The sequence below is a fragment of the Amphiura filiformis genome, chromosome 15 (genome assembly GCF_039555335.1).
Source record: "Amphiura filiformis chromosome 15, Afil_fr2py, whole genome shotgun sequence".
NCBI classification, from domain to species: Eukaryota; Metazoa; Echinodermata; class Ophiuroidea; order Amphilepidida; family Amphiuridae; genus Amphiura; species Amphiura filiformis.
Genome location: NC_092642.1, coordinates 19796430 through 19809059, shown reverse-complemented (window position 1 = coordinate 19809059; position 12630 = coordinate 19796430). Strand labels below are relative to the sequence as shown.

Genomic DNA, 12630 nt, shown 5'->3' with positions numbered 1-12630 from the left:
ATTTTGTTTCCGCAAAAGTTTCAAGTGTTATTGCCAGTCTCACCCAACAGAAAGTGAGCACTTTTTTTTATCTTTTTTTGAGAAAAAAGGATGTTATGGTATCGAGTAACGATGTTTATGATATCGCCCATGCCTATATTGTATATTCATGTAAGGTCAGAGTTCACGTAATAAAAGGTCTCTTTACGTTACCACAACAGGCTGTATCCCACTAAAGTGACAGCTGAATGGGCAAGAATCTGGTCTTGTTGCTATAAAAACATAACAACCCGTAAAGCGTCCCAATACACACCCAGATACACAATACCACATACACACCCAGAGTGGAAATGTGCCCTGAAAATTGTAATGACCTGAATCAATAGCTTGAAGGAAAGCCAAAACTTTCAAGTGGACTTGGAGGGATAAAGTGGAAATGAAAGGATAATCCTCTAAACTTGGATGCACATGAAAGCCTGGGTTCCCCTGATGCTGAGACAATTGGGTTTTTAAAAGATTTTCAACTTTAAAAACGGTATTTCTTGTATTATCCGGGGAGGAGGGGGGTGTTTGAGGAGTAGGGGAACCAACTTTTTCCACTGGGAGCATTCCCCCTGCCCCACTTTTGGGGTCCTATAAACATGATAAAAGAGATGGCAAGAGAAGGAGCCTGAGAAATGAAGGGAAAAAAGAAGGGGGACAAAGAAAAGAAGATCGAGAGAGCAAAGTGAGAGAAAAGGAAATTGTGTGTGGGAGAGCCTTCCTTTGACATTCAGAAACTTGAGCTAAAATCAATTATCTTCCCGGGGCGCTGCCTTCTGGACTCCTGTCCGGGCCTTTGCCCCTGGAACCCATGCAGTTATTGGGACAGGTGCACACCAACAAAAACCTTAAACAAAAGGACCTACATGTAGTCTATTAATCAATATTATTTTCAATATAATAATATACCATTAGTAGTGTAAAAATAGTGCAGCAAATGGATTCAATTGGGGCTTCATTTTGAAAAAAAATGTCCAATTTATGAGGTGGACATGCCTCACTCAGACACCCCCTGTGACCCGTCACATTCAAACTTGTTCTGCTGCCCTTGTCTGTCATGTAACAGGGTCATGCACCAGCATTCAGTGACGAAGAACTTTGGGGGCCACATCCCATCTTAATAACAATAAGTCATTTGTAATGCTATCCTGTCTTGTTGTGGGCATGAATCTAGAGGATGTTCATAACACATTGACACAACTAATAGTATATTTCTCTGTGGAAGATAATCTCTTGATGATTTTGTTTCCACAGATGGCGTCAAGCAGGAAAAGCAAGCTTGCCATACAGGTGTACAATGTGACAGATGTTATTGCATTCCCATATTTGGGTCCAGATACAAGTGTGTTACCTGTAAAGATTATGATCTGTGCCAAGCATGTATCAAAAAAGATAATGTACACGATGCTACACATGGATTTACTATGTATCGCATGTCACTGCAAGTAAGTTTTGAGCACTGAAGGATCACCATTATTTCATTATCATCACTAATGTATCACCAAAGCAATTTTCACATTTTGTGCTGTATATCACATAATATTAAAATGTATTTCTAGCTGCAATCATAAATGGGTCTGATCAACTTTTGACCAGATTACTAATGGTTTGGGATGTTCAGGTCTTGGCTGGGAATCAATTGACTCTGTCCATGTAAATTTTGATACTATGCAATAGCAGTGGGGTATAGTGTATCATAGTTATCATCACAAGTTTTAGTTAATGGTCAGTATCCTGAACACATCAACTAAAGCATATTTGTCTGTGGAGTGTGGAAGATATCGTGGTTATCATCATTATCAGTAACAGCATATTCATCACAGTTGATGACTTAAAACATAAGCTGCAGTATAAAACCAAATAATCTGACAACTATTTTTACAGAGTTATTCAAAACATGGAAGCAGTGATGAAAAGGAAAAGAAAGTAATCGTGCCCAGCAATCCTTACTTTCCTGCAACAGACTTTGTTGAGATGCGTACCACAAAGGATAAAACTGGCAAATCTACCATGGGTGAGTAGTGATTCTTTTCTTTTTATCTTTCTTTTGTAATTGGGAGAAATATATACATGTATGATGTAGAAAGAAGCTGATGCAGTGGTTTGGTTGATTGTCTTGCAATATTGCCTGTTTCTGAATATATTTGCACATCCAGATTCTCATTATGGAGTTTCATCATTGTGGAGTAACAAAGTTACTCACCTTGATGATGGTGTTGTGAATAAAGATGCTGCTTACACTATGAAATTTTTACACTGAAAATTACAGGGTAACACTGAAAATCATCAAAACAAAAGAAATTGTTAGACTGAAATTGTTTTCAGTGGTATTTCAGTGTATTTTTCAGTGGTATATCAAGTGGCTATTGTCTGCTATAATGAGCAATGATCCAGGGCACTAATTTCCATAACAATAGAACAGGCCAGATCATTTCAGTGTGATTGAATCCATTTCAGTGGGATTAAATCAATTTCAGTGGGATTAATGACTGGCCAATGATTTCCAGAGGAGTTTCAGTCCATTTTTCAGTGTGGTTGGACAATGGTTATTTGCATACAGAATAACAAAAGAACTATTTCAGTGTTATTTTCAGTGGTGCTGTTCATTGTGTTAAATTTTCAGTGTTCATTACAGATATCAGTGTGATTTTCAGTGTAAAAATTTCATAGTGAGTACACTTGTTAGTGGGTGCAATCATGGCTTGTTATAAGGGGTGTCATTTCTCACTGCCCCATGTGCATGAATTTTCATGGGACAGGGAAAATGCTAGAAACTTAGATAAATGTGATGCGATCAAGCAAAATCAGTCGGAACTTGGAAATATTGATTTTGAGATATAGCCATACAAAGGAAATATTCCAATTGTTCCCTGCTGCTTTCAAAACTCTTTGATTGCTCATATCTTTGGAACTGGTTGTTCAATTTCAATGGTGTTTTCTGCAAAATCCAGATTTGTAAATGCTTTCTTCTATCCTATAAGAAACTGAAAGATATTTCCAAGTTCCGACTGATTTTACTTGATCGCATTATGTTATTGGCCATACCTCAATAACTGCTAAACCTATGGAAATATAAATGCAATGAATTTTTACTCATTTCCTAGAAGATCCATGTATTAGTGTAGTGGTCAGGATATACGAATTAGTCTAGTGGTTTTCTCACTTCTCATGCTTCTCACCACTGCAGCCAATTCCCCGCATTGCCACATCTGAGTTTGGTTGCCAATCCATGCTCGTCCTGGCAGGTTTTTCTCCAGGTGCTCCGGTTTTCCTCCTGCATCTAAAATCGAACTCTTTCTTAGCCCTGTCACGTTATATTCAGTTGGCATCCCTTGAATTTTGTAGCCTCTGCTGGGAACTATTGGGCTTTGCCTGGCTTAGGCCGAATATTATAAATAGATATTAAGAAATGAAGAGCTTTGTTTCAAAACCCCTTACATCCACTTTTGGCCGAAATTGAGTTATTGACATCACATTATAGTGTGGGTAAAAATACACATTTTGGTGGTTGTTTGACCTTCATACCACCTTCCCTTCCGGAAATATCGTATACGGGAAATCTTAGGGAATTTCCGGAAATCTGAACATAAAATGAACATAGAATTTCAGGAAAATAATTTTTTGATGTATAATGATAGCCTTGAATGTTCTTCAACTATTAAAACCAAAAGGAATTGTTTTGGGGTCACTATGTTTGAAAAAAATCATTGTTATTAACGAAAGCTGTAGCTTCTGAAATGCTCAAAATTTAATTAAAAATTCATAATTAAAAAAGTAAATGAGATATTTCAATTTTTCTTTTTGATTTTGAAAGCATTAGTCAAGCTACATAAAGTAGTGCAAACAAATGGGCTCAAATTTGATTGCAAAGGTGGTTTCTAGAAAAGGGGTAAATTTATTTTGTTGCGAAAGCCCTTACATCCACAAAAGGCACAATATTAAATTAATAATAAAATAAATAGGAAGGCTTGAAAATTGTACCAAACCTATTCTTTTAGTTTCTATTCATCAACACTTTATCCGAACCCAAATTCGAACCCAAACTCAAATCGAACAAGCCATACTTCCACAATTTAAAAAAGCTGCTTTTCTCAAAAAGTCAAAAGTGGATGTAAGGGGTTTTGCAACAAAGCTCTTCAAATACACTGCATTTTTTAGTTAAAATGGCAAAATAAACTGGAAATCATTTGAATTATCATTTCATTTCATTTGATATAACATCACAATAGAAAAAATAAATGTAAATCATTTCAATTAACATTTCATTTCATTTGATATAACATCACACTAGAAAAAGTTAAAATTTAAACAATTTATTCTCCCTTACATTTGACACAATTTTCTTTTTAGATAAGCTCAAGCAATTCAACTCAGAACTGCAAGGCTCTTCCTGCCATTCAGACAAAGAAATATCAATGCTAGGAGGCTTACTGAATGCAACAATCTCAACTTCATCGTGCACATCTCCAACAACTGAGCAAGTTCAGATTCTACATAGTATTCTAACCAAATGGCCTGAAGGTTTGTAATAACACCCAATTTAATTAAGTTTATGTTGGGATGGTGTGTATGTGCAGGGGGTGTAAAATCCAAGGGTCCATTGTTGCGGGTGTAGACAGGTTGTGGTGTGGGGGTGTTGATTTGTAACATGTTTGTGGGTGGGTGGGTGTATGTGTTTGTTTGTACCACAGAGGAGTAAGATAAGACAGAGCGCGTACCACCAGTCAAAGTCTCCGCCTCATCCGATAATGAGGGCCGATTGTTCCATGAAATGCGACAGGCGAGACTGCTACGCAATTACCGCAGTATTTTCATGGTCTATCGCAGAATCGCGAAAAGCACGCGAACGCCTATCGCAGATACGCCAAGGCACACAGCGCTGGCGTGATTGTTTGACACAGCACGATCGAACAATCGGCCCTCATGAATATGCGAGAACTGGTACCATACAATACACGTGGACTTTGACTAGTGGTACGCGCTCTGTCTTATCTTACTCCTCTGTGGTTTGTACCTAATTTGCCAATTCCCACTACATTTACTGGCCTGTTTGACTGTATGCTGTTTTTAAAAGTATCATTACAAAAGGCCATGCATGGAAAAACACTACTACATGTATTTCAAACCAGTATCATTGACTATGACTCTATTTCAGACAAATTATTGCCAGCACTTGACATCTTCCGCCTGGCTGTTGCACATCCATTTGTGAACGAATATCTCTGCAATTCTGATTCTTGTGATGCTATGATTGAAGAAGTTATCAAGCGAGTGATGGAGAATGACAACATATCAGTCCAGATGTTATTGTGTCGAGGGATATGTAACTCATTCATTCAACCCCATGGCCTGGAATTTTTGTCAAATCCAAAAACAAGAAACAGTATTATAGATGCTGTTTTGAAATTGAAAGATATAGAAGAAGGCAGTACACCTATGCCTAATCAGAAAAGAGTAGGCCTACGTATTGCAGCAACAACTCTCTTTCGCAATTTTGCAGTGGCATTGCATGCCAAACAGCAGCATGACTGGCATCTTGTTAATGCCATTGCAGATATGTTAGAAAAAGAGAATGACACAGGTTCAAATTTCAGACTACTTGTTGCACTGGGCACATTGATGGTAGATGATTATGAGGCAGTTCTCATTGCAAGGAACCGTAAAGTTCTGGAACATTTGACAAAATTTCTTGGCCGTGAGGGTGCAACCGATAAGGTTGGTGACTGTGCATATTTTCTTTCAAAACTCATGAGGGACACAGCCTGAAGGAGAATATGCACAGCTGAACAGCTTAACTCTGACCTTACTGGGAACTTTGAAATGCTACAGCCTATTAAGCAACATATAGAGCTTTTTCAACCAAACCACCCTCAGGGTGTTAGGGTTAGTGTATGATATAGTGTATGTGTTGCAGTTTTAAGTACCCAGTTGATGCAGCCACATTTTTAAATCCTTCCTAGCACCAGAATCTCATTTTTTTCGCATAATTTTTTTATTCCAAAGATATCCTTTATTTATTTACCAAATTCAAAGTACTAGGCCTTTTTGTCCTAGTAGATTTTTTTTATTCCAAAGATATTCTTTATTTATTTACCAAATTCGGAGTACTAGGCCTTTTTGTCCTAGTAGCTGCATATAACTTAAGACAACAAAAGTTGTTTCTAGGTTGCATTGCAGCTAGCTGTTTTAATAGTGGGATTTGTCAACAGGCTTTACATGACGAATCTGCCTTTCAGGTTTGGCTATTTAGAAAGGTAATATTTTTGACAATATACTGAAATTTAAGCAAATGTCCTTCTTGTGTATATTTTGTATAGTTGCTCTCTGTTTTATCCTGCTATCTTCAGTAGATAGCAAGTTATATAGTGAAATAATTAGTAGTTTATCTTCACTAGGTACCAAGTTAGAGGGAATAATTATATCCTGCTATCTACAGTAGATAGCAAATTATACTGAAGTTATTATTATATTTCCATACAATAATTTGTTTCTTTTTATTTCATCTTTTAAATTCCATCCATGATGCTAATTACCCTAGACGGGACAAGGAAAAAAAAGCAAGAAAAGGAACAATTTGACTATACTTATTGGACATCAGAGTAGCCAATAAATTTACTTAATGTACTTTTATTATTACTGATCATAAAAGTCTCAACCAGTATAGCATTATACCAAGTGATTTGCACAGAGCAGTGTACACCCCAAAATGAGATTACCTGACTTGAGCGTAAATACCCAACCCAGTTCACAGTGAACATATGACTAGAGAACATACATCCCATTTTGAGTGAAAAGAAAATATCTAGGAAAAAGGAGGTTACCTGACTTAGGGAAAAGACCCACCGTAATTCCACAGTGAACTCACAACTGGATACCTTAAATCCCAATGGGAAATCCCACTAGAGAACATTAAATCCCAATTTGAGTGAAATGAAGACTAAGGTATACACTACCTTGTCACACTACAACTCTGACTTTGAAGTCTATGACCCTCTCTTTACATGTACATGAACTTGAGAGGATTTAACCAAGTGTCACCGTGTAATGTAATAATTGAGGTAATGGCAACATCATTCTGTGTAAATATTATTGTTTATGACTTATATTTATATACTCTTTAACAAAATTTGTGACATTTTGTAAATTTGTATAAGCGATTCAAGGTCAAATCTCATGATGATATAAATGACACATATCTAGTGCTATAGTTCTTTGCAATATCATTATCTTTGCCTGTGCCATTAATGAAAATCACTGAATGCGTGAACTTGTAAATGTGTAACTCATGATAAAGTATGTATACTAATCTCATGATGATGATAATTCTCTGGTTACAACTTCTGTCAATATAGTTTTGCTTGTGATATAAATTCAAAATTTATAAACTCATCTGAAAATCAATGAGCTTGTAAATATGTGAGCAAGCCTGGAAATAAGCAGACTGGAACCAGGAGCAATTTGCTTTTGAACACTGCTTCTGGTTCTCTGTTTATTTACAAGCACCGGGAGCAATATTTGAAGAAACAGGAGCAATTTTCAAATAGTAAATCCTTTTCTGCATATACAATATATCATTCCAGCACTGTACTACTGCATCAAGTGCAAAAACTGGAACCAGGCGCAATTTTCTAAAAATAAATTGCTCCTGGTTCATGTCAATTTTACAAGAACCAGGAGCAATTGATGGCTTTATGAGGGTAAATTTGCTCCCCACACCTGCTTATTTCCAGGCTTGTATGTGAGTCAAGGTAAAATTTGAAACTAATATGATATCCCATAATGATGACATAATGACAAATGTAGTTACAACTTTACAACTGTATACATTATTAATTTTGCTTGTGAAATAAATATTTCAAAACTTTTTCTAAAAATCTGATGAATGTATGATTTTGTAAATATGAAAGTGACCATTAGTTTATATTTTGATCATGATGATGACATGAAAAACATGTAAATATTTTTGTGTTTGCTTGCGACACAACTGTAATCAAATGTGCTTTTAGAGCAACTATTGCTTTATTTTTTCTTCTATTTACTCCACCTAAAAATTTAGGGGGTCCTGACCACCGCAACCTCCTGCCCCGCTACTGCCACCTCCTATGTTGCTACCTAAGATCCACAACATATAAAAGTTATTCTAAGTGAGCATTAAAGCCATAATATAACATTTGCTGATGAGGATGCCCTCAATATTTTTCAAAATTCTGTTTTTTACATGATTGTTATGTATCCCGTTACTACACTGGAATTTCAGTGACTCGAGACAAGTAGTTATTGATTTATTGATCAAATATTGGTTTTCCCTCATTTTTGACTGTAACTCCACAACTGTTGTCTGCACTGAAATAAAATTTTCAGTGCAGTAGTTGTAGTCCTTGCCCCTATAATATATACATATCTTACTTGTCACCAATGCACTATAATTTTTGAGAAAAATGCAAAAATAGGCACAAAATTGGCCAGGGGTGTAGTACCACCTTAAATAGCGATTTTCTTTGTATTGCCTCGTCTGTTTGGGCCCAAATTAAAAGAGGACATCTGACAGTGAAAACTAACATTTTATACCAAAAAAAATACAATTAAATTTCTTATGGAAATGTTATAAAATGGCTTTCTTTAACCAGCCTTTCTTTAACCAGTCATTCTTTAACAAGCATTCAGAAAGGTTATCCTTCATTGAAATCTGCATAGAAACAAGGAGATATTTCTGCGTATGAAGTGCATGAAAATTTTTGTGCGAAGAGTGCAAAATTTGCTATTTGTAGGATAATACCAAATATGAGGTTGATTTGGTCAGAAACCCACATACATGCATCAACATTGCGGGTATGATTGTGTGGACCATCCCCCTGCCATCAAAATATTTGGGGGATTTATACCCCCACGCCCCCGGAATTTACACCTATGATCTTTAAGCATTTGAAGGTAATACATTTGTTGTATACAGCACTTTTTAGAGGATGAATAGTATCTTTTGGTGTTATAACTCTTTTAGGTACTGTCCTGGTTTTTTATTATGTGAGAAGATGCATTTACCAATATCTTAAAGAGGTGTGAGAGTCCAGCTTCTTATTGTTTTCTGCAATTTTGCTTGGTTCAAAAAAGGAAAGTTGAAAAAGATGATTCAACTTTCCTGGTTCAAAGGTATAAGATCTTTCCAAATTTCCAGCTGTAGCTGTTATTATATGTGGTCACTTACACCCCTGATCATCAGCAAGTAATGCTACTTTAAATTTCATATCTGGCTTTAATTGTCATTACCAAAGCAATTCCTTGTAATTGTAAAAAAAAAAGATTAAGAAGGATTTTGTTAAGTTGTTAGGACAGACAATGGTAGGTTTTGTTTGTTTGCTTTCGCCGGTCGCAACACATAGTGGCGTACGTGCAGGACAAATGCAAAATGTGTTTCTGAGTCCGCCACAATATGAAACAGAAGATTTGGGGGTTTTGGCAGGTTTTTGAAGCATAAGTCACACATACGCCACTATGTGAAACGGAAGATTTGGGGGTTTTGGCAGTTTTTTGAAGCGTAAGTCGCCCGTACGCCACTATGTGAAATGGAAGATTTGGGTTTTCGGCTCATCTCTGAAGCATGCGCCACATTATTGACAGATGATGTGCCTATATGTCATCAAATCCAATTTTCGCCGTTTCACATAGTGGCGTATGTATGTTGATCGTACGTCTGTTTGTGATATTGGATTCTTACAGGATTGTTCACATAGGTCAATTAATTAATTAAAGTTATTTATTAATTAAGTATAGTTGAGCTTTCTTACTTGGTGTACTTGAAGAACTTGATATTTAAAACCGGTGGGCCAAATTTCATAAAAATGACCAAAATCACTGTACGCCGCTATGTGTTGCGACTGACGATTTTATAGGGACATGTAGAGATATATCCTAACTACCAAAATTAATGAATGAGCATATATGATATCATAATAGCTCATGTCTTTTGATACAATCAATTCTAGTAATACATTTTGTAATTGTCAATTGTGGTGTGATCAAGCAAAATCAGTCTCAAGTCGGGCATATTCAATTTTCATGATTGTATAAAGCATTTACAAAGCTACATTTTACACAAAAAAACATTGAAATTGAACATTTAGTTCTAAAGATATGAACAGTTGAAGTGTTTCCAAAACAAGAAGCAAGAAAAGAAATTATTGTCTTTGTTTGGCTATATCTGAAAATCAATATATCTGACTTGCGACCCGGAGGGGGTACTCGCATGTAAATGGGGTATGGGTATGTGCGGCGGCCAAGGGTCCCTTTTTCAGGCTCCCCGGCAGTTCCTTAAGACCTACATTTGGGTCATGATAAAGTTCTTTGAGCCTCAAACTCTGGCAATTGTAGCTCTTTAGCCAAAATTTGGAAAATTTTGGAATTTTTTCAGCTCCAAAGCCTATAATTTGGTCCAATTTTAAATTCACAAGACCCACCAAAAATGTTGAAATTTCAGTTCATCAAGCCCCTATTTTTCCCAAAATCAGTTCTTAGTTCCCAAAGTTCGGCGCTCTGCGCCGCACACCCCTACCAAAATTTCAGTTGAGTCCCCCCCCCCCGGGACTTGCGACTGATATTGCTTGATCACATCACAATTATCATATCATGGAGTATCCTTTACCAGTTTATTTTGAGCACGGTTTGGAATTTGTTTTGTATTAAAAAGGTGGATAAACTTGAAAATTTGGCGACTGATATCTGCATATATGTCCCTTTAATGTCTATTATGGAACATTTTCATTGAAATGATGGGAATGAGGTACATAATTATGTCCAAGTAAGTGTGACAGTTTAAAATTGGTAATTCTTTTATTGGATTTAAAAATGTTATGTGACTCAACCAGAGTAAATGAGGCACTACTTTGGAGTGACAATGTTGTACATGAATTCAAACTCAATAAATCAACCAATTGTATGATATTTTTGTCATAACTACCAAGAGCCTCATCCACTTTGTGTTTGTTTGCGTATCACTCATGGATGGAAAATTAGTGTACCGTACAGATTATTTTACCATGTGCCCAGTAAGGTTTGATTTAAGGTGTGTGTTTGATTGCATTGTTTGAGTAAGTGAAAAGTGATGTGAACTGTCACATATATATTCAATATTTGTTAACAAAAAGAAATGCATCTTTATATTTTATATTCTATTACCCCCACGACCCACTATTCAAAATCGCGCACTGTGATTTGTTGAAACGCGTCACGTGAAAGACCATTAATTAGCGATAAAGTGGCAGGGGCAACGAACTTTATGTTCTTCTATCATCACAGCGCACAGCAAAGCGCACAGCACACCTGCTATGTAGGGGAGAATGGAATGCCAGGGGTGTGTTATTGTATGTGCATACCTGCTTATAGGGGAGAATGGAATGTTAGGTTGTGTTATTGGAATGTGCATACACTTTGGCTACGCGTAGGCGCTCCACCTTGAGGTAAACAACTTGAAATATTTGGGCAAAAAATGTGATATTTTCTCTTTAAATCGCACTATTTTGTGGTAATAGAATAGAAATAAAGGGTGCAGCATTATCCTTTACGAATAATGTGTCCTCGGCAGTAAAAGCGTTTAAATAATGGGTTCGGCTGCGCCTCACCCATTATTTACGCTTTTACTGCCTCGGACACATTATTTATGTGTAAAGGATCATGCATTACCCTTTATTTCTTAATTATAAAAAAGGTGAATTTTACATGGTAAAGCATGGGAAAAAATTTAAAATTTAAGATATTTGAAATAAAAAGTATACCAATGTATTGATATGAATGTGTACATAAAAAAAGGGAATCATGGCAACTTCCTAAAAATAAAGGTTTTTGACCTATGACCTCTTGAAAATAAAAGGCCAGTACAAAAAGCTTGTTTTGGCAAAAATATGGCAATTTTTAGCTAAAAATGCTCATTTTTTCAAATTTTTTATTGTTTACGTGCTATTAAAAAGTTTTTATTACAACTAATATTATTTATATGTGACACGATCTGCTCCACGGGGGCCAAAGGAGGCATTTTTGAGAATTGAGTTACTATAATTTTTATCTTGTAGTAACATTAGGCTATCATATACTGAAAACACCAAAGGTCTAGCATATTTGGTTCTAAAGTAATGAGGTTTTGTGATGTGTATTTTCTTATGTATTTTATTGTTTATCTCAATTTCAAATTTACCGCCTTTGGCCCCCATGGATCAGATTGTGTCACATATGAACTAGTACCTCAATTTCAGGATAGTTGCAGGAGTCACAGATTGGTCAGTTACCAAGCACCACATTACCCGCCATTTGCAGTCGATTTTGATGGCAAAACTGTCAAAAATGATCATTTTATGTTGACCTTTGATTTTCAAGAGGTCATAGGTCAAAAACCTTTGGTTTCAGGAAGTTGTCATAATTGACTTTTTTGTTTTTGATGTGCACATTCATATCAATGCATTGGTATACTTTTTATTTCAATATTTTTAATTTTTTTTTTAATCCATTTTTTACCATGTAAAATTAACTTTTTTGGTCAAAATTTAACAAAATCAACAAAATAATGCAATTTGCCCAAAATATTGCATCAAGATATAAAGATGAAATTTTTTGGTTAACAAATAT

General features: G+C 36.0%; 2 protein-coding genes across 2 annotated transcripts in view; both read left to right on the top strand.

Moving 5' to 3' along the window:
- Nucleotides 1-1396, top strand: part of LOC140171367 (uncharacterized) — a 29758-nt gene extending 28362 nt beyond the window's left edge. Inside the window, exon 7 of the mRNA XM_072194606.1 lies at nt 1276-1396. The gene's annotated coding sequence lies outside the window, so the exon portion shown is untranslated. The remainder of the gene's footprint in view (nt 1-1275) is intronic.
- LOC140171365 (phospholipase A-2-activating protein-like) lies at nt 1336-11570 on the top strand. The gene is made up of 4 exons (XM_072194605.1): nt 1336-1466; nt 1906-2035; nt 4372-4542; nt 5177-11570. Exons 1-4 carry the CDS (start codon nt 1446-1448, stop codon nt 5785-5787), a joined length of 933 nt encoding a protein of 310 aa, XP_072050706.1. The 5' UTR covers nt 1336-1445; the 3' UTR covers nt 5788-11570.
- Nucleotides 11571-12630: the final 1060 nt, after the last annotated feature.

Coding starts and splice junctions, on each gene's coding strand:
- LOC140171365 (XM_072194605.1), top strand. CDS start 1,446: ATGTATCGCATGTCACTGCAA. Junction 1,467..1,905: donor TGTATCGCATGTCACTGCAA/GTAAGTTTTGAG, acceptor CTATTTTTACAG/AGTTATTCAAAACATGGAAG. Junction 4,543..5,176: donor TCTAACCAAATGGCCTGAAG/GTTTGTAATAAC, acceptor ACTCTATTTCAG/ACAAATTATTGCCAGCACTT.